The sequence below is a fragment of the Aulonocara sp. 'chitande type north' Nkhata Bay genome, linkage group LG20, assembly GCF_057382095.1.
Source record: "Aulonocara sp. 'chitande type north' Nkhata Bay isolate Kocher_YH1m ecotype deep benthic linkage group LG20, A_spYH_male_GT1.1, whole genome shotgun sequence".
NCBI lineage: Eukaryota > Metazoa > Chordata > Actinopteri > Cichliformes > Cichlidae > Aulonocara > Aulonocara sp. 'chitande type north' Nkhata Bay.
Window position 1 is genome coordinate 14,104,223 of NC_141363.1, and position 22,447 is coordinate 14,126,669.

At 42.2% G+C, this 22,447-nt stretch overlaps 2 protein-coding genes across 2 annotated transcripts; one reads left to right on the plus strand and one right to left on the minus strand.

Moving 5' to 3' along the window:
- The first annotated feature begins 2,684 nt into the window (after positions 1-2,684).
- On the plus strand, positions 2,685-4,794 carry LOC147305299 (uncharacterized). Its single transcript, XM_086276156.1, has 2 exons — positions 2,685-3,440; positions 4,208-4,794. Exons 1-2 carry the CDS (start codon positions 3,386-3,388, stop codon positions 4,759-4,761), a joined length of 609 nt encoding a protein of 202 aa, XP_086132282.1. The 5' UTR covers positions 2,685-3,385; the 3' UTR covers positions 4,762-4,794.
- Positions 4,795-15,161: 10,367 nt separating this feature from the next.
- LOC147305300 (uncharacterized) lies at positions 15,162-16,361 on the minus strand. The gene is made up of 5 exons (XM_086278005.1): positions 16,346-16,361; positions 16,159-16,240; positions 16,005-16,067; positions 15,849-15,911; positions 15,162-15,732 (listed from the first exon to the last, which is right to left on the minus strand). Exons 1-5 carry the CDS (start codon positions 16,359-16,361, stop codon positions 15,192-15,194), a joined length of 765 nt encoding a protein of 254 aa, XP_086134131.1. The 3' UTR covers positions 15,162-15,191.
- Between the last annotated feature and the right edge of the window lie 6,086 nt (positions 16,362-22,447).

Genomic DNA, 22,447 nt, shown 5'->3' on the forward strand with positions numbered 1-22,447 from the left:
AGGATGAGCAGATAAATGTGGAGGCAACAGATTATTTGTGAATCTTGTTATCTTGAACAAATATTTGTATAACACCTATTTTCCATCTTATATTTGTTTGAAAAGTAAAGTAACAAAAATCAAATGAGTCTCCGAATTATGATATTTCTGTATCTGAGAGATTAAGGTATAGCTAGCCAGCTAACTGCTGGCTGATGTAACTGTAAGTGTGTTTATCATCCAGCTGGAGAACCACTGAGGCTAAAGATAGCGTTAGAGGAAGGGTCTAAGTGGTGCTAGGTATGGCTCCAGTGAGTCATCAGACCATGACGGGGCGATCGTGGCTCAAGAGTTGGGAGTTCGCCTTGTAATCGGAAGGTTGCCGGGTCGAGCCCCAGCTTGGACAGCCTCGGTCGTTGTGTCCTTGGGCAAGACACTTCACCCGTTGCCTACTGGTGGTGGTCAGAGGGCCTGGTGGCGCCAGTGTCCAGCAGCCTCGCCTCTGTCAGTGCGCCCCAGGGTGGCTGTGGCTACAATGTAGCTTACCATCACCAGTGTGTGAATGTGTGCGTGAATGGGTGGATGACTGGATATGTAAAGCGCTTTGGGGTCCTTAGGGACTAGAAAAGCGCTATATAAATACAGGCCATTTACCATGACTTCTGGCCCTCCCAAATAATCCTAAACACAGAAATGAGGAAAATTTGCTCGCTGGCCCTACATCATTTCCAGTCGTTCACATGTTTTCACTAATTATTTTCTGACATGTGCAATATTTATTTAGAAATTCATAAATTTCCTTTCCAAAGATTTTCATATTTTCTTTTCCCAGTTGCCAAGCGGATAAATAGCTTTGTGTTAGCTTTCGAAACTACAATTTATGCTCAGCAGTGATGCCACCATAATATGCAACACCAGTTAAAAATGCTTTGAAAGTCTTTCGCCTGGGTCTGGCTGTCACACTCCAATCCCAACCTCATGAGCCCCTGGCCTTTTTGGCCCTTTGCCCAACTCTTTGACAGCAAGTGGTGATTTTAATGGAGCAGAACAAACTGGCAAAGAGAGACATAGGAAAGGAAGGGCAGAGGGAAAAATGGCTGGTTTCTCCCCTCTACTCTGCCTTCACTCTGAGTCACTACAAATGCCCACAATATAAAACATATGCTGATGTTGACAGATAGGAAAAAGAAGGAGAATAAAATATAAAGAGATTGTGACAGGTATTGTCTCTAAAAATTAGCATCATATTGTGTAGAGACAGTGGTACACTGTCTCTACACAATATGATGCTAATTTTTATGCTTTGATTTGATGCTACTAGTTTACCATCTAGTAGATCGGGGTTGATCTTTGCCGATGACTCTTCCTGAAAGGTTTACAACATATATTATATACATCCAAACACATATAATCCTAAAAAGAAAAAAAGGCCAAACTGTCACGGTCCTGGGTCTCCTGACCCAGCGTTTTTAGTTCTTTGTGATTTTTGTATTATTGTACTTGTGTGTGATTTATTCTATGGCTTCTAGTTTTGATCCCTTGCCCTTCATGTCTCTCTGTGTCCCCTCTGTTCTGTGTAATTGTGTGTCTTTGCATGTTTGAGTTTCTTGTTTTCTGTCACTCTGCATTGTGCATTATGTTCTCATGGTTGGTTTTTTGTTACTCTCTCTAGTCTAGTCTCTTGTGTTCCCAGCTGAGTATTTCCCTGTGTATTTTGGTTCTTAGACCTCTGCCTTATGGTTTATGTCTCTGTATTTCTTAGTTGCTGTCTCCACTGTGTCAAGTTCGCGTCTCTGTGTGATACTTCCTGTTTTACTTTGATGGTCCGTGTCTCATGTGAATGCGTCCTGCTTTGCTTGTCTCGTCAGTCCTGATTTCTCCCAGCTGTGCCCTCCTTCTGTGTCTCATTCCCCTCGTATTTAAACCCTGTGTTTCTCTGAGTCAGTGTAGCGTCGTCCCTCATGCTGTGTGTGGATCTCCCTGTGTCTCCCTGTGAGTTCTTAGTTTATGGTTTCCCAGTTTAGTCTAGTTTTGTATGTTTGTTCTACCAGCAAATAAAGCTGTGTTTTGAGTTCACCTCCCCGAGTCTGTGAGTCCTGCATTTTGGGTCCAACTCCTGCCTGCCGCACAGCGATTCATGACACAAACGGATGTGTGCGAGCTCCTTGGTTTGCCAACCATGTTGAATGCCAGTGACAGCCCACTCCTTTTGCACTTCTGTTCTACTACTTGAAATTTCATTGACTTCACTTCTCTTCCAGTCTGTGGGTGTCGGTCAACTCTGAGAAGAAAGTGGTGTCAATGTTCAGCTACTTCGGTGTTGGATCAGCAGGACAAAACAAGCGTTTGCACAGACTTTTTTTTTCATTTTTTTTAACTTCTTTGTCAAGCCCAGAGAATTACAGCATGATGAGAAGAAAGAAAATGAAAATGAGATCTGAGGAAAAAGATAACATCCTCTCCTCCCTTTCTATGTAAATTAGGCACAGACACTCAGAGCTGGATGGAAATAATAATTCATGCTGGGAACTTCACTCCATGCCATGTCACTCACTGCAGGCTAACATTAACAGAGTTTCTCAATATTAGTATTATGAGCAATAATATCACTTTGATAATATCATTTAGTATGGACTTTTTGGACACTATTTTAAATGAGAATATTTTATCACTCATACTCAAATGCCATATGTGTGTTTCCCCTCTGTATCCATAACGCTACAAAACCTGTACAAAAAGGTTTATTTCACAGCAAACATTTTTCTGGCACAACTTCACGTGCTTCCAAGGTGCGTGGAGAGGATGAAAAAAATCACAATGCAGGGAAGTAGTAATACGATGGCACCTATCCAAGATGGCGGCCAACTGAACGATGGCACCTATCCAAGATGGCGGCCAACTGAACGATGGCACCTATCCAAGATGGCGGCCAACCAAACCGGTTTGAGAACCGGTTTGACCGGTTTCGTGCGTGTGCGCATGCGCGTTCAGTAATTCGATGGCACTAGTCCAAGATGGCGGCCAGCCAAACCGATTTGACCAGTTTCGTGTGTGTGTGCGCATGCGTGTTCAGGTGTTCTTACCCTCTGGGCGGGAACGACTCCTCCTAGTGGGATGTGCTAGGTTGTATGGGTATAAAAGCGATCCTTTCACATTCTAAGAGCATCACCGCCACGGTCTGAGGAGCACCGACACATCGCGCTAAGGATCCCCGACGCATCGACCTAGAGCACCGACACATTGCGCTAAGGATCCCCGACGCATCGACCTAGAGCACCGACACATTGCGCTAAGGATCCCCGACGCATCGACCTAGAGCACCGACACATTGCGCTAAGGATACCCGACGCATCGACCTAGAGCACCGACACATCGCGCTCGCTAAGGATCCCCGACGCATCGACCTATGGAGCTCGGAATGACACCCAGCCAGGACATCGCCCATGCCATAGGCACTCTAGGTATGTCTTCAGGAGTATGCAGTCGGGGTCCTCAACGTAAAAAGCAACGCTGTGGAAACGCCGCAGATGGAACTGTATTCAAGTTAGAATATCGAGGCGTCGAAGGGTATGTGTATGCCATTAAATATACCGAAGGGACAGTTGTGCTTAGTGTAGATTGTGGTGAGGGATTGTTTTGGGGGGAAGCCCAAGTCATGTCTACTAAAAACTGGAAGCTCTTCCGCACCGTAGTGTGTGCGGACCTGGACAATGTGGGTTTCCCAGAGCTGCTGTATGTTTCCCAGTGGAACAGTGCATCAGGCCCTGAGCTTTACAGGGTTGAGGCTGATCGTTTCAATCGCAACCCCGACGACTTTATTTTTCTCAGTGTATGTGATGACAGGGATAGTCTTATTGCTTCCAGAGGGCTTGAAAACTGGAGGTTAAATCCATACCCTCTAAACCTCGAAGAGCGCACAAGATGGTTTAAGGACTTGTTTTTTATACAGTGGTGCGACTGGAGAGGTTTGTCGCGTCTGTTTAGCCAGATTGATGACGCGATCAAGAAGGACAGACTCAACACTGCGTACGAGAGTATTAGAAAGCGCCTTGTTTTTGACGATCTGGCGAGTTGTCCGAAGACTGGTTTGCCTGGTACCCTGTGTAAACCTAAAATCATAAGACCTTCCGACAGCTAAACAATAAACTGGTAGGTTTAATGTGCGGGTGTGTGGGGTTGAGTGTGTATCTATGTGACAAATTAAGAGCTTGTGGTTTTCATTTTACAGAGAATGACACGCCCTCGTGGGACCTGTTGGAGTCACCATCAACAGAGCTGCTAATCCCGACCCTCCAGACTCCACCACCCTCACCACAATGCTCGCAGGACCCCCTCATATCAGACCTGTGGGATGAAACTGTAATCGACATCAAACTCGCAACTCTCCACCTGTTAATGTTGGCTTTGAATGAGTTTATACAAGAGACATGTTACGGATGCCAAACAGGCCACCCCAGTCAGGTGCAACACAGCTGCTTGCAGGAATTGTCTGAGTATTTCTTCGACACCTACTATGATGATGTGATGATAAGGCTCCAGACTGAGCGATTCATCCCTGCCATCCGGCTGTTTGTACGCTCATCCACTGCAGATGGGTCTGGAACACAAATCCGCAGAGTTGCAGAACACATCATGTGTGAACTGAGATCAGAGCGATATATAGTATGCGCCATTAATGACAACATTGGGCACCTGCTAGATGCAAGTACTTGCGCCCGCCGTGTTAAACCAGCCATGCTCCGCATGATTGGAAACTACTGGGCTGGGTTACATCTGGTTTAATGTGGGGTGTCCAAGTATCCATTGTCTGTGATTGTGTCTTTGTGAAAATTAAATAAAAAGACTTGTTAACATCAACATCATAGTCATTTGTGGTTTGTAAATCATGGAAAGCACATTGCATAAAATATATCACGATCCAGCCCATCCTGCGGGGTTAGCCAGTTTAAATAAGCTACGTATAGCGGCAGGGGAGGCATCAGGTGTAACACCTCCACTATCTCAGGTCAAACATTATTTAGAACAAGACGACACCTACACACTCCATAAACCTGCGAGGATCCATTTCCCCAGAAATAGAGTATTGGTGACAGGGGTCGACAAACAGTTTCAAGCCGATCTGGTTGACATGTGTGAATATGTGACAGATAATGATAATGTGAGATATCTGCTAACATGTATAGATGTATTCTCAAAATACGCATGGGTTAGATGCCTAACAAACAAGACAGGGTCTGTTGTATCAGCTGCTTTTGAAGATATACTTAGTGAGGGTAGGATCCCTGTGAAACTACAAACAGATGAAGGCAAAGAGTTTTATAATGCAACCTTTAAACAGCTAATGAAGCGATATAATATCAAGCATTTCTCAACAGCTAGCGAGGTTAAATGCAGTATTGTCGAGAGATTCAATCGTAGCTTCAAGGGTAGAATGTGGAAGTACTTAACATCAGCCAACTCCCGGAGATATGTAGATATCATACCAGATCTCACACAAGCATATAACAATGCTTATCACAGATCTATCCAAATGGCTCCGGCAGAGGTGAATAAGGATAATGAGAAGTCGGTCTTCAACGCGCTGTACAAAACGAGGCCTCAGAGGGAACTGCGCTTTAAATTTAATATCGGTGACACTGTACGAATATCAAAACTGAGAGGAAAGTTTCGAAAAGGATACGAGCAGACCTACACCGATGAGATTTTCACAGTCAAGGAACGTATAGGGAGACAGCCCCCAGTGTACAGACTAGTGGATCTAGCAGGAGAGGTATTGAAAGGTTCATTTTATGAGCCTGAGATACAACGTGTGGTTGTTGATGAAAACAAAACATTTAAAATTGAAAACATATTGGCTAGAAAAAAAGTGGGTCGGAAAAAGCAGGTGCTAGTGAAATGGCTAGGATGGCCCAACAGCTTTAATTCGTGGATTCCAGAAAAAGACATCGTTGAGGCGTAATTAACTCAGATGACGCAGCTCTACACACATTCATTCAACACTGAGCATAGACTGAGAAAGCATGAATAAAAAGAACAACAATGCAGGCTTCTATGTAAGCCTCTTCTCGAATGCTTCATCACATGTTTACCCAGGTAATAAGATATCTAATTTTAGAACAAAGCTAGCAAAACCTATTGTTTTGGATCAGCCATATGAGGTCGCTGTTATAGAGATACAGTACCCACGCATATGGCGGACTTTTCCACAATCAGATTCGGAAGTGGAAATTCATGACCCCGTCAAAGATGGAACCATAGCCATAACCATGATCGAACTGTCTGTGGGCCATTATGCATCTGTGGAACAGATAATAAAAGAATTTAATTTTAAATGTCAACAGCACCAAGCCACTGGAGACATTAAAATGCAGTACAACGCCGTTAGTAATCATGCCTGTGTTATGGGGCCTAGGGGGACTATTCTCACATTTAGAGGGAGACTGGCGGAAATCCTAGGATTCAAAACAGGAGAACCGTTTGCACTTCATTATAAAAACACATATGCCCCGCACCCCGCAGACATATACGGGGGAAAATATAACATCTTTATTTATGCAGATATCGTTGATTACCAGCTTGTGGGTGACGCCCACGCGAGGCTATTAAGAGCTATAAATATTACAGACGATGACCGCCGGTTGCCTATTCTACAATTTGACAGCCCACACTACACACCTGTGTCAAAGACATTAATCGACGACATAGAAATTGATTTGAAAGACGATCGAAATCAACACATACCCTTTTTATACGGCAAAGTGTTTGTCAAGTTACACTTCCGACCGATAACACAGCATTTTTGAAAAAAAAAGGATGGCCGTCTACAACTCTGATGACTCAAAATATGTAAAATACTACTTATCACAGGCTGGTGGAGAGCTCGGAGGGTATGTTGGGACCAGTACACAATATGGGACAGGTCTGGGTGGGTTGTTCCGTAGCTTGTTTAGATTTGCAGTACCGCTGTTTAAAAAAGGAGTCAGCATAGTCAAACCACACCTAAAAACAGCCGCATCGGGCATAGTGTCTGATGTCATAACCAACATAACCAGACCCTCAACCACTAAGCAGGACGGTAACGGCTTGTATGTGTATACGCCCAAACCATCTAAGACCCCACCCCCAGGGCAGCCGTTGTCTAAAAAGCGTAAAACCACAAAACCTAGCAGGAGAGCCACCAAACGGACACCGTCACGCAGAGTGAAGAGACCCAGAACCACTCGTTCAAAAACTGCAGCGCTTGACATATTCTAAATGGCACTGTTACACAGTCATTCTGGAGAATGTGTAAAAACAGAGCTCGATCTTTTTACTGTCCCATACACACAGACTAGCATTGAGAAAAGTACATTTATTGAAATCCCACCTGTATCTGCAATCACTGATGGAGGGCCGATCGAGTTTTACATCTCATCGTCGGGTGAAGATTACCTGGATCTAAATGACTCATATATCTACACACGGGTGAGAATCACAAACGCTGATGGCTCAAACCTGGCTAGGGACGCTAATGTAGGATTTATTAATTATCCTGGATGCAGCATATTTAGTCAAGTCGATATTAATTTGGGAGACCGGCTCATTAGTCAATCATCCAATACATATCCATACAGAGGTGTGATAGAATGTCTTATCAATTATAATAAGGACACTTTAGACACACAGTTCAGCACCGGGTTATTCTGTAAGGATACAGCATCACACATGAATGACACATCTATAGAAGGAGAGAACCAGGGTCTGATGACCAGAGGTGGCTACACAGCAAATAGTAGTATTGTTGAATTGATTGCACCAGTACATGCAGACCTGTTTTTTCAAGAAAAACTGTTACTTAATGGAATCGACCTGTCGCTGAAATTTGTGCGCTCTAAAGACGAATTTGCTCTCATGACAGCGGATGCCAATGCATACAGAGTTAAAATTGTCTCAGCCAGTCTCTTTGTCAAGAAAGTTAGTGTATCACCTAGCGTCAGACTTGCACACAGCAAGGCATTGCACCATGCAAACGCAAAATACACGGTAGACAGAGTATCTTTAAAGACCTTCTCCATACCTGCAGGGGCTAGAATATCAACAAATGACAATTTATTTATGGGTAGGATACCTAAATTTGTCATCATTGCATTCATAGACAATGAAGCATACACAGGCTCCTACCAGCGTAATCCATTTCATTTTGAAAACTGCGATATAGAATTTATGTCTTTATATGCTGATAGTCAGGCTTATCCTGCTAAACCATTCCAGCCAAATTTCCAGAGAAAACACTATATCAGAGAATTTTACCAGCTGATACAAACCACAGGAAGACATTTAAAGGACAGATCGTTGGCCATAACACGTGACGACTTTGGTAACGGCTACACTTTATTCTGTTTCAATCTGGAAGCTGACGAAGGACATTCAGGGAATGTGTCGTTAATTAAAACTGGGAACGTGAGATTGGAAACCCGTTTCAGAAATCCACTACCCCGTACAGTGAACCTCTTGTGTTATTCTGTATTTGATTCAGTCATTGAAATATCTAACATGAGACAGGTGCTCTTGGACTACTATTGAGACAAAAACGGTCATGAACACTATAGAACTATCAGCCGTGGTCGGCGGCATTATCAATAAAAACACACATTTCCTAGGCGTGTTAGCCTATGATCAACTAACCACTGAACGGCTTCAAAGACTCCCTGCTATGTGTATTGTAAACACCCACCCTTCTACGATGCCAGGGGAACATTGGCTTGCTGTTTATATTTCGAGAGACAGACGCGGTTATTTTTTTGATAGTTTTGGTCACTCGTTAGACAGTTTTCCCCCAGCAATAAAGATGTTTCTTCTAAAAAACGGCTCCACTGTTTTATATTCAGGAAAACAAGTGCAGAACGACTTCTCCATCACATGCGGTCAACATTGTGTATTTTTTTTATATCATATGCAAAATGGTGTATCTTATGCCCGCCTGCTTAACATGTATGGGTCTGATTTAATTTGTAATGATGCTATGGTGTGTCGATTTGTCAACAACATACAACCTGTTGCTGTATGCAGTGATTATGTGTGTGTGCAATGTGGATACTGATATGTACTAATGAGAATAATAATAAAAACAACATGAGAGCATGATTTAATCGAGTCAATGGTATTTATTATCAAATCTCGTATATATATATATATATATATAGATTCATAACATACTTTGTTTAAACATAAAAGAAATCAAACATTAACCAGTAATAAAAGACATAAAATATTTAACAGTAATAAAAGAAAATAAAACAAAACAATTTAGCAGCAATAAGTGAAAAAAAACATAACAGTAGAAAAACACCAAACAGCAAATATTTTTAGCAGAAAAACAATTTCTGCAATAAGAAAAAAAACTGAATTCAAAAATCCAACCACTCTACAGGACCCCCCTTTAATTTGTTTTTTTTATTCTTTATTTTTTTTAGTGTACTATGTCGCAGCGGTCCACCGGGGGTGTTCTTTTTTGGTGTGTGTTTTAACAAACCACGGTCTTCAGACAGTGTGTGATCGGTTTTATACAAGGCGACGGTCTTACGTATGCCTGTGTTAGATATGGCTGATAACGGTATGTTTAAATCTGAGAAAGCTTTTAAAAACTCTGTCCAGCCGATAGGTCTCAAACCCTCAGAAGGTGTGTGTGTGGTTGTGACGGCTTTAATTAGATCATAAATGTGTGAACCAGGGATGGTTTGTTTATCAACAACAATTTCGCCTTTGTCATTGTAAGAGATCAAGTGTGGCGAACGGTTCACCGCTGATAGAATAAGTTCTGCATTCCTCCTACTCCTTTTAGGTATGTGTGTTAAAACATTCTCCGCAACAAGATCCCGCACCCCGGCATCACCATGAACAGGCAATGTGTCCGCCGACTGGGGTTGCACATCCCTGTTAAATTGTTCAGGTAATGATAAAGACAGTACATTCTTTTCACGGGCACCTTGTCTCACAAGGGTGAGGTATCTTTGGAGAATATCGCTGTATTTTTTAGCCTTCTCATACACATCTATGTCAGAATCTTGTAACACTTGTAACATCTCCTTGTCCAACTCGTTCTGAGACTGTTGTCTGATGGTGCCTGTTTGCTGCTGCTGCTGCTGTTGCTTTATTAAGTCCAACTGGTGTTGGGGTACCAAAAACATCTTTTGCACATGTTCCATTTTCACCTGTTTGCTATCAGACTGGTTATGAAAGGGATTGCAGCCCCTAATAACGGCAGTAAAAACCCTCCAGATTGGTTGATTGTCTTTCTCTTTTTCAAAGATTTTATTTTTTTGTCTGCAATCAGTCTGATTATTGTTTTTTTCTTTTTTAGCTGTTTGTACTGCTGATTGGTCAGTGGAATGTTACCATGCAATACATTAAAGGCTATCTCACACAATGCATTGATAAAATCTAAGTTTGAATTACTAATAATAACTCTGCGTAGAGTAGGAGGAGCCCTGTATATCATCTCCAACAGAGACAGATTCCTCCGCATGCGTGATGACATCCTCTCACCTCTTTGCTGATTTTTGTTTTGGAATGTAAACAACCGGACGGTCTGACAGTAAATTTGTTCTGAGTCTTAAATAGTCCGGGGTCTTAGCTTTATAGTCTATTAAAAGATACCCGTATGTTGTCGATGTGGCATCATTAAACGCTTCTATAAAATATTTAGTATTACCCGGAAACATTTGCCTGGCTAAAAGCATAACCTGATATTTATCTCTCGGATTTTTAAACAATATTAGGTAATTAGTGTTCAAGGAAATGGTTCTACTGGATTTTCCCTGAATAAACAAATTCTGAACTAGATATATACAACTCAAATTCCTATGATGCACATACTTTGTGAACACATTTTGTACTTCTAAATTGTTAGCTGCATCGTTCATCACATCGTCTATAATTAACAAATTGTTCTTTTCTGCAGGCAGAAGGGTGTCATCAGCAAGAGATTCGGGTATACCGTTAACAAAGTTTATGTTTCTTATCTTAAGAAGCTGGTCATATAGTGTCTGCCAGCATGAGTATATATACACAATGTTATCAGTGCTGCATGATATAATCCTGGAAGAGTTTTCAATTATGTTTTTAACAAAAAAAGTCTTGCCACAGTTACTGGGACCGCTGACCACCATGCTGAACGGATGCTGCAACCGGGCGTCAAACCCCTGTTCTAATTTAAAATCCATAAGGAAGGGTTGTGAAGTCTGGGAGCACACGGCGCTTATTGTAAACAACTTTAACTTTTTTCACAATGGTTTCATTCTTCAAATGAAGCTTCTTTTTATCGCGTCTGATGCTATCAGACACGGCAACTAGGTGTGCGTCTGATGTCTGATTGGCTACAAACTTGCGGACTAAACCTTTCAAGGAGTCGTGGGTGACAACTTTCGAGTTTAATGCATTCAGTGTGACGCCTTTACATTTGACCTGGGTCTTGCCCAGCGATGTGTGATACGCATAACATTTTGGCCCACCGGAAACAAATTCCGCTATGTAATCCTCCACACCATCCTCTCCACAATCTAATTCACTTGTGAGATCCCCCAGAAACGGACCTAGAGGAGGCATCCACTCGCCAGGGCGTGCCGTGAAAATGACACTGTCCGTGTCACAATACAGCACGCGCTGCTGCAAGTTGTCTAGCAAATCATACAGCATGAGTCTGGCGTGTGCAGTGGTCATGGCCCCGACAAAGACATTAACGTCCTTCACACGGGAAGCTCTACCATCAGCGTGGCGCCACTGCACCATTGCGACGTCGTCAGAGATGAAACAAAACTGACGCACGTCGTACTGGTCGCTAAACATTAGCTGGCTAAATCTGGAAGGGTCTGTAATGAGCTCAGATGATGCCATGTTTGACCTCATGCTGAAACGACCCCATAACGAGTTTAACAACAGCTTGTTACAGTTACGAACAGCTTTATTTACACAAATCTTGGATGGGTCTAGCATTATTCCCTCCTTCTCATAATACTCGTCTATGTACTTCTGCTGTTCGTCAGGTGTGTTCACATGTTCAGGATACCCCGAGGCCTCCTGTTTGAGTTTTAGGAAGGCTTTCACATAGTCTTTAAACAATGTGTCGGTCTTATTGGGGAAATGCCACACCTCATCAACAGCAAGAACCCTGTATCCCTTCTCAACAGCTTTTTCAAGCTCAAATGAGACCCATGTGCCTTTCAACACCCGCTCACTGTCACTGTGCCCGCATGCAGTATGCTGGTTCTGGTCTTCAGCACACATGCTGCAGAGTGGAAACATCAGTTTTCCATGGCATCTGTAGGGTAGGACGGGGTGAAAAAGACCCTTAGGTGGGAGCACTGTGCATTTAACAAAGCCGAAATAATTTTCTAGCTTGTCAAAGTTGGTGTAAATGACTTGAGGGTGTCCTACAGGATAGTCTTTTTTAGACTGCACTGTGGGATAGAGACTGGTGAAGTCGTAGTAAAATATTTTTTCATCACAAGCAGTCTTGTGGTACAGCTTTAGAGCATTTGTGCGACCGCCAAAAAGGGCGTCTCGGGGATTCAGGCGTTCTGGCTTTCTGTACGTATGCATGAAAGCCACAACTGCAGGGTCTGTCTGCTTCAAGGCAGCCCATTCACACTCCCACATCACTATTACGCTCACACTGTGTTGTGATCTCAGTGCATCAACTTTGTCACAAAACATGCGATGCAGCAGTCCATAGGATGCTTTGCTGACAGGATTAACTTCACTCTCGGGGTAGCATTTAACACAACCGTGGTGAAAACATCCTGCAAATTCATAAGCTGTATTACTTGTGGGGTCAAAACCGTCCACAAAATACGGTCCAACCCTCTGTTCGCCTCCTCTGAGAGCATGTTTTACCACTTTGTTGGTGGTGTGGGACACATATTGAAGCCATTCAATAGAGACGTTAGAAAACGTCTTGTTCTGCTCAACGTATGCCCCTTCATACGTGAGAGCGAGCGCGTCTCTAGGCAGAAACAGCGTTTTATACACACCCATACTAAATGCAGCCAGGGTGGTATACATGAATGGATCAACTTGAGTACAACCCAGTAGCGTGTCACGATAAATGATGCATGCTTTACGCAGGACATCAACATCGTTAACACAGTAACGCCTGAGTTCAGCCTGAAAATCAAAGGGATTCTGTGAGGCAACCTGGTACCATTCCATGAATCGCACCTTATCGCTTTCAGACATGTGCTCATAGCCGTAGAAGGAGGGGTCTGGGTACGGGCCCACATAACGCTCATTATCCCTCGTATTAAACCTGTGTGGGAAATGGCCCTTCTGCAGGTCTTGAAAACCTAAAGCAGAGGGTATTTTGGCAAGGCCCATGGGCAAAAAGCTGAACGAATCAATCCACCGCTGGTCATAGTCCCTGTCATGCATTAAAATCACACGGCTGCCGCTCATTATGACACTAGGTGTTATGCTCTGTCTGACAAAGTACTCGAGGAGTATGTAGTTATCAAAGCCAGATGCATTATGTGCTATGAAAGTGTACCCACGAAACCTTGGGCGTCTGTAATGCTGCACAAACGCCTCCACACACTTTAATGTATTAAATGTGAACTTATTGCCCTTCAGATCAGACGCACACACAAAGTTAGCCTCGTGTTTACCGTTGTGGTACCGCGTCTCAAAATCATATAAAATGTATTTATCGTTAGGCTTCTGTTTTTCAACAGGCTGTATGAAACACTGATGGTCGGAGTCTCCTGCTAATTTAGGTTCGCGGCAGTGCTCGCATCTAGGCTGCGCACATTTGTGTGGCAATTTCTTGGATTCTCTATATGTGGTGCCACAGTGCATGCAATGTTTCATATTATCACAGGGGATCATGTTGTGTTTTAATTCAGGTAATTTGTGTTGTTGGTAACAGTGTTGTGATTTGCAGATGCGGTTACAGTCGCTGCATTTCACTGTGGGTCCCCTGTGATGTTGACAGAGTGTGTAACATGTGTTACATCTATGTTTACAGCTGTGCTGTAATGGTGTATTATATATACTGTAACAGAAATTACACACATAGGATCCCCCCAAAAAAGCGGTCGGGTTTAAAATCAGGTGGTAATGTTGATTATGGAGATACATCATCAACGTGTTAGGGTTTGGCTCTTCATGTGTGTAAAAACATTCCAGGCGTTTACGCCCTTCTGTGTGGTAATAGATTACAATCTTAATGTTGAAGTGCTTCTCAAATTTACCGACATCAGAGAATGATACTTGCTGTGTGTCGCATAGACCTACTTCAGCATGCATCTGTTTAGCTGTAGCAAGTTTTTCATGCTCAGAGGATGATGAGTTTAATGAATGTGCTATGCATAGGGAGAAGCACAAATTGTTGTTTGTGTTGTTTGGTGTGTATAAATGTCTGCCTTTCTTTGAGAGAATCTCATCATAAGGTATGTGCGCCAGTCTTAAGCGAGACCCGCCACTACTGTTCTGAGCTACCGTGACAATAAACTCTAATTCATCATCACCGATAGATTCATCATTACTCTGCATAACTTGTGCAATTTGATCGAGAAACAGCTCCGGATCATACCGATCATCAGCGTTTAAAACAGCCTGAACATCTGAAGCCAGCGAGGGGCCACGCAGGACCACGTTTAGAACACTGCCCTGTTGGGATCCCGCCACAGCTCTGTCTATCACATTGGCTAAGCACTCGCGCACTCGCGCCGGCACTTGTTCTGGATGATCGAGACTTATACCCCTAAAATCAAGGCGTTCACGCAATTCGCGAGCATTAAAATTAGGTATCTCTCTAATGTGTGACTGAGAGCGGCTGCCGGACCCAGACTGCACAACGGGCTCAATAACAACTGCAGTAGCTGCAGCAGAGGTGACCCGGCTAGATTGTGCATCAGACGCAAAATCACCAGCAGCACAAGCTATATGGTTAGCATCAGTAACAGCAACGGCCCGAGCAACACCAGCTGTACTATCACTATTATTAGCAACAATAGCCCCATCAGCAATAGCAGACGTAGGAACAGTCTGACAAGGATGTGTATCGGATGAGGCTGATGCAGGCACCCTATTAAGTCTAGCTATAATATCGTCTAATTTTTTATCTGTTTCTTCAGCCCACTGCATAAAAGTCTCTAAGTCAAAACATCTAACAGGAGTGGAGGTTCCGTTATTATGTTTAAATAATTTATTTGGAGGGTCCATGGTCTGGATTTTAAAAGTCAGGGACTTGAAATTTTGCTGCAGATGTTGTCTAATGTACTACACACTTTGTTTATGAGTTTGGTAAACTGTTGCCTTTGTACCTGTGCTTCTTGGTGGTATTGATTGAGTCTAGCTTCAATCAAACATAATTTATCAGCTATTGAAGCTATTGAAGCTATATGACTTTGTTCAGCAGGCTGAGCGTCTGGAAGCTTTATGTAAGCATCATACGCCGCTGATATTTGAGAGTCTGTTATGCCGTCTTCTTCGAAATCTATGTGTGAATCAACGCTATTTCTGACACATTCTGGGGTGGTGGGTATATGAACTAGATCAAAATCTGACATGCTGTACTCAAAAACATCAGAGAAATCGCGTGGTAGCCACTCACTCGGGGGTGTTGCAGGTTCGCTGATGAAGATCGGTTCTGACTCTCCACTGTTGCACAAAGCTCCAGGTTTTTGTTGTTCTGGGAGGTCGATACTGCTTAAACATTCCAAAAACGTCTGGAATCGTATGGTGTCCTGATCATTATGAGGAGGGGTGCTGTTCTGCAGTCTGTGAAGATAGATAGACATGTGTTAAAACATATTATACATGTACCCATTTCAAACTGAATAAGCGTGTCTCCCTCTCTATCTCTTTTTATCTAATTTATATATGCCTATGCTTACCTTGTAGTGTGCGTTATTCGGGATGGTCCTGCTTCTCCACACACCCGGTTCTCTGGCGTGGCTCTGTAGGTGTAAAACGGTCAGTTTAGAACATTTGTAATTGTTTAAACCCCTTTAAAAAAAAATACACAACTATACATCCCGTTGTATACACACCTGATGTAAGGTAGGGCTCTGTGGTAGCGGTGTCTGAATGTTTTCCTGCTCAGTTTGTTAACCCTGGAACAAACAAAAACGTTATTACATAATTTAAAACAATCGCTAGTTTAAAACATACATACGTTTAAAAATCCAGTAATGCTGTACACACCTTGTGCCTGTTAGAGAACTAGTTCCAGCTGTAAAAGCGCCCGTTTCTAAAGAAAAGGGTCCTGGGCCGTTCTCCCGAACTCCTAAAAATTAAGCTTTTGTTTTAGGAAAAAAGATAGTTTGAATATCCTATAATATGTTAACATAACACTTTTTAAAAATCCAATAATAGGTTTTGTTTTACTTACCGTTTACGATGTCCATGTTATAAAGAACGATGTTAGTGTTGATGATCGCAAAGAAAATGGTGTGCTCTGCAACGAATCTTGAGGCGTAAATGGCTCAGGGTATCGGGCTCTGAGCGTGTTTTTTATATAGGGTGGGTGTTTCCAAAAAGAAAGGTATGTCTCCAATCAATTTAAATGAGGCCCTACAGGGCTTTTGTCTTCTCAAGGAATTACAAAGGAGCCGATACTTCAGACAATAGGCGGGGTCCCCACCCGACTGGTATCACCTGCCCCCATTTACCTTGTCGAGGAATTACAAAAAGAGCCAATACTGGCCACTTTAAACAATAGGCTGGACCCTTGTTCGCATGGTACTCTCAACAACTAAGTGATACCCAGCGGTGGGCTTTTACAATCCTGAACAAATTCAAACAATTAGCCAGCTGTTGAAAAGTTGGAGCGGGTCTGGGCGACTGGTTTTAGAAGTATCACTGTAGCGTTTATTTTCTAAAGGGCTGAATGTTATTTGCGACTATCTGTTGTGTTAAAAACTACTCTGAAACCATGAAACCACTTACAGAAGAAATGGCCCGTTTGATCCGTTTTTAAATAAAATAATCGCATCAACCCTGGAAAGAAACCCCAGTAGATGTGTAAAAACTAGTTAAATTAAAACTAGGGGTTTGATTAAATGAAACGCTTGTGAACATGCTGACATCACCCATTCAGAAGAAATTCCCATTTGTGCCGTTTATAAAATAAAATGCATGCCTCACCGCAAGCTGAGACATTGTCAGATTTAGAAAATTAGTGTGATTAAAACACTATTACCAACACTTTTGACTAGAGCACACCCTCTTTGTTAAGGCGCACTGTGAACCAAAACAGCTTCCACTCCGCCAAGAATGAAACAAGATGTCTCCAATCAATTTAAATGAGACCCTACAGGGCTTTTGTCTTCTCAAGGAATTACAAAGGAGCCGATACTTCAGACAATAGGCTGGGTCACCACCCGACTGGTACCAACTGCCCCATTTACCTTGTCGAGGAATTACAAAAAGAGCCAATACTGGCCACTTTAAACAATAGGTTGGGCCCTTGTTCGCATGGTACTCTCAACAACTAAGTGATACCCGCAGTGGGCTTTTACAATCCTGAACAAATTCAAACAATTAGCCAGCTGTTGAAAAGTTGGAGCGGGTCTGGGCGACTGGTTTTAGAAGTATCACTGTAGCGTTTATTTTCTAAAGGGCTGATGAAAAGAGCGATACTGGCTGCTTATAGCATTTATTTTCTAAAGGACTGAATGCTATTTGTAACATTTACTGTGTTAAAAACTAGCTGGCTGGCTTTGTCTCACTCTTAGTTCAACATTCCGAAATCCCGATTTTTAAATAAAATGATCGCATCAACCCTGGAAAGAAACCCCAGTAGATGTGTAAAAACTAGTTAAATTAAAACTAGGGGTTTGATTAAATGAAACGCTTGTGAACATGCTGACATCACCCATTCAGAAGAAATTCCCATTTGTGCCATTTATAAAATAAAATGCATGCCTCACTGCAAGCTGAGACATTGTCAGATTTAGAAAATTAGTGTGATTAAAACACTATTACCAACACTTTTGACTAGAGCACACCCTCTTTGTTAAGGCGCACTGTGAACCAAAACAGCTTCCACTCCGCCAAGAATGAAACAAGAAACAAAGAATTGCTTTTAAGAACACATGCATAACTGAATGTTGCGATACACCTAAGTGAAAAAATAGTTTAATTAAAAACCCTATGGTTTGATTAAATTAAAACCCCGTTAAAAACACATAAACTCATATAACCCCTCTGATACCCTGTGGTATTTCAACACCTGAACACGCATGCGCACACACACACGAAACTGGTCAAATCGGTTTGGCTGGCCGCCATCTTGGACTAGTGCCATCGAATTACTGAACACGCATGCGCACACACACACGAAACTGGTCAAATCGGTTTGGCTGGCCGCCATCTTGGACTAGTGCCATCGAATTACTGAACACGCATGCGCACACACACACGAAACTGGTCAAATCGGTTTGGCTGGCCGCCATCTTGGACTAGTGCCATCGAATTACTGAACGCGCATGCGCACACGCACGAAACCGGTCAAACCGGTTCTCAAACCGGTTTGGTTGGCCGCCATCTTGGATAGGTGCCATCGTTCAGTTGGCCGCCATCTTGGATAGGTGCCATCGTATTACTACTCAGGGACTCCAGCAACACTTAAGAGGAAGAGGAACAACTTTATTGACTGAGCAACATGTTTCGGCTTGTGGCCTTCATCAGAGTCAAAAAGGTTTATTTAACATTCTACACATGTTATTATCATGATGTCACATGATGTCTTCATTCTCTTGCCCCAACCGGTTGCGACAGATAGCCGACCCTCCCTGAGCCTGGTTCTGCTGGAGGTTTCTTCCTGTTAAAAGGGAGTTTTTTCCTTCCTAATGTCGCCAAAGTGCTTGCTCATAGGGGGTCATATGATTGTTAGGTTTTTCTCTGTATATATTATTGTAGGCTGTCAAATTGTATTGTGTGACTGCAGTTGTGAATTGGCGCTGTATAAAAAAATGGAATTAAATTGAATTGATCCCAGTATGTCACTTGTATGTAGTGGCACTTGTACAGCTGAAATGTATCCACTACGTCCACCAGGGAAGAAAGTAATCAGAATACAGATGCAAATAATGTGGGACTAATGGGACCTAACAGATCCTTGGGTTTAGCCAAAGCTATGGATGCACCTCACATCTAGGAGTATGAATCAAAGCATAGCATAAGCGCAAACCTGGATGCTGTCATACACTTATCATTATTATTATTACCTTTTATTATTATTACTCAATAAAAGGCACGTAAAATGTTGTAGAGGAGAGGCAGGCCATCTTGACTCCAACACCAGAGACCCAGGTTCATATCATACATGTCACTGCTTTTGTCATACATCATTTGCATGATTTTAAAATATGTTCTTAACAACTACAAAATTTTACTGTGATTAGGTTTAAACATTAAAAACTACCAGGTTAGGTTTAGACACTTCGCATGGCTTGGGTTAAAATCCAGTGGTTGTCATATCTTTTAAAACTTGGTTTTCTTGGTTGCTATGTTGACAACTCCCTGCTTTTTGTAAAGAAAACAGTTGGTTGGACATGAGATATATTTGTTATTGCAATCAATTACTAACAAATTCCTGTTCACTCACATTTAAAAGAAGAACTTGGTGTTTCATAAACTGTTGTGAGACCAAACTGCCCATGAACAGTGCAGCATGAGCGTATCATCTACAGCTGTGATAGAGACCTGAGAACCCTGCCCGATGTGTGGTTTCTGACAGGACTGCCAACTCACGCTTGTTTGCTGCAATATCACTGCTCAACTTGAATGCTGAGCAGTCATATTATAGCAACACAGGGCATGAGGACCCTCAGGTCACAAAAAAATGTCCTGGTTCTCCTGATGGAAGTCAAGTAGGACAGTACCTCAGTGGTTAGTGCTCACAGCCTTATCTTACAGAAAGAGACTCATGGATTCAGCCAAGGTCCTTATTAGTGCAGTTTTATGTTTTCTCCAGGAACAATAAAGCTAAATTATGATTTAAATAAAGGTTAAACAAACAAAAGAGTGCTTTAACTAGAATGCTTTGATGCTAAAGTGTAGTAATGATTCTCAAAAGCATTATTTCATCTCTAGCACCATCGAGCCATAAAGACACGTGTTGTTGATTTATAGGTAGCAGTGTGACCGAGATATTGCTGCACAAAGGGCACAATGGCGTTGATGCTACTGCTGGACATGAAATGTTGTTTTCTTTGAAACATTCATGGATTCCTTATGTTTGTGTGGCTCCTGAAAATAATTGGAACACTCTACCCTCAGGAAATTTCCATGTCTTTACTGCATGAAGTGCAGTGCTTTAACACAGTGGTATGTTTTTGATGTTTTTGATCATTATGTACACAAACAAACCCATAATTCTTGATAAGCCATGTCAGGCTCCATGCTGAAATGACTTACCTCAAATTAGAGTCCAAAATATGTGAATAAAAGGGTGTGTATTACCACCGGAGTCAAACCCGTGTGCAGTAAATCTTTCCTTTGGTGTAAAAGATAGTGATGAGGTGCTGACTGCTGTGTTAGGATGATCTGTATAAATGCCAGCAATACCTGGGCACATATACACATAGTCATCTTCTTCATGAAAAGGGAATGGCAGACCTGAAGTCAGTTGTGATTTAAAAAAGCACTCAGATTCCTGACTGCTGCTTGCTTCAATACTTAGGATGGTATTTTGTGTCCTGTGGGGGTTTTCTTTGTACCCTATGAATAACCAAATTACTATTAACATGTAAAAGATTCTCCACTCCTGCATATGTGTGCATCTGTCACACACTTAGTGACCTGTCTGTGTGTACCTCTTTTCTACAAAGTGTACACGTCAGTACATACTGACTGTACTTCTCCCATTGTTGTAGAATAGTGCAATAAACTGCTGGTACTTTGGGATCCATTTAGGGTCATTTTGTGTTTGTATGTGTGCTGTTGTGTGTTTTCACCAATTAAACAGAACTAAGATCACATTAACTACTTACTTTCAGAGTCCAGCCAGAACCTCATGCATTTAGCAGTTTGACTGCAAAATGTTATGTCAAGTCCTGTAATGCAAAGAGACTCATGACTGATGCAGATGAGTTTCCCTCATCAGTGCCATTCCAACTGCGAGCAGTCTGAGTTAAACCCCAACTGTTTGGAGAGAGAATGCCTTCCACCAGGCAACCTGTGCAACCGCCTTGTGATTGAAAGAGGCTGTCAGGTGACACAGCTATTTGCGGTCTCCAACAGCAAAACAATTCAGCACAATCAATGAGAAACCACTGATTGCTATCCTATTTTTTTCTCTACTGTGACTGAGCCATTAGATAATTATTGGATTTACATCAAAAATGAGTTGGCTGGACCATGACTTTCCATTAAACCATTCAAAAGTTGTTGATATGCTTCAGTTTGGATCAAAGTGTTGGACTGACTGATATAGCACCATACTAGCACTTCAGCATGACTAAATATGTGTAACATCGCATGCAAAGCTACAGTTTTGAGCATACTACTGTCAAGGAAATGAGGAGTAAGGGCGTGGAGAAATAATTTGTTCCAAACTGGACAGCTGCATCACAAAGAATGTTCTACATGATCAAAAAGATCCAACACAAACACAATAATTCACCGTGATCAGGAAATCAAGAGAAAGTTAGCACAACTTCTAAAGGCTCTTAAATAAATCCACTACGACACTAAGAAACGCAACCTGCAAGTGAGTCTCCACTGTTGCCATGAATGAAGACACGTACAGTTTGATGAGAATCAGATTTCACTGATATTGCAACATGCATGTGACACGTGCTGCTCTGTTTTATTAGTGTTTTATTTAGTCCATACACTGGGCCTGAACTTGGCAGAGTCGTACACAGTTGCATAACAGTTATCATCTGATCCCACATGTCAAATCAGCACATGGGCTGTAGTTTGCTGTGGGGTAACTTGCCTCTGACCTTCAGATGTGTGTACAGTATCTATTTCACAAGCTCCCTCAACATGATGAGACAGTGTGACACAAACACACAATCGCTGGCAAACTTTTTTTTGATGAATGCATTTATACTGTAAAATATTCTTTATTTTAATCAACTGATGCTTACCAAAAAATTAAACACAATGCTAAGTTATTATTACATTTTCATCCTTACTTCAATTATTAAAAATATAAATGTAAAAAATTTATTAGACATTAATGCAGCATCAATTTCCGTCCACGAGGGGGCAGAATACAAAGCCATGATTCCATCCCAAGATACTGTTACAGCTAACGAAGGATTTATGATCAGGCAAACGTGTCTGTCTGCAAACACAATTACGGTCGGACAGAGATCTGGGAGAGGAGTTTTCACTGACCACAGACGTGCTCCCATTGAGTCCTCCAAGATCCTGACTTCCCATTGCTGCATGTGGATGATGTAAGCATCTGCTGATTGGTTGGCAAGTGGGCCACAATAGAACAGTGAGTGACAGCAGAGTTCACAATTTAAACACA

What these genes read in the sequence shown, in the direction of transcription:
- LOC147305299 (XM_086276156.1), top strand. Translation starts at nt 3,386, where the DNA reads ATGGAGCTCGGAATGACACCCAGCCAGGACATCGCCCATGCCATAGGC. An exon ending in CCATGCCATAGGCACTCTAG is followed by an intron (nt 3,441 to 4,207) that starts GTATGTCTTCAG and finishes TTCATTTTACAG; the next exon opens with AGAATGACACGCCCTCGTGG.
- LOC147305300 (XM_086278005.1), bottom strand. An exon ending in AGAGCCCTACCTTACATCAG is followed by an intron (nt 15,912 to 16,004) that starts GTGTGTATACAA and finishes TTACACCTACAG; the next exon opens with AGCCACGCCAGAGAACCGGG. An exon ending in CGAATAACGCACACTACAAG is followed by an intron (nt 15,733 to 15,848) that starts GTAAGCATAGGC and finishes CTATCTTCACAG; the next exon opens with ACTGCAGAACAGCACCCCTC.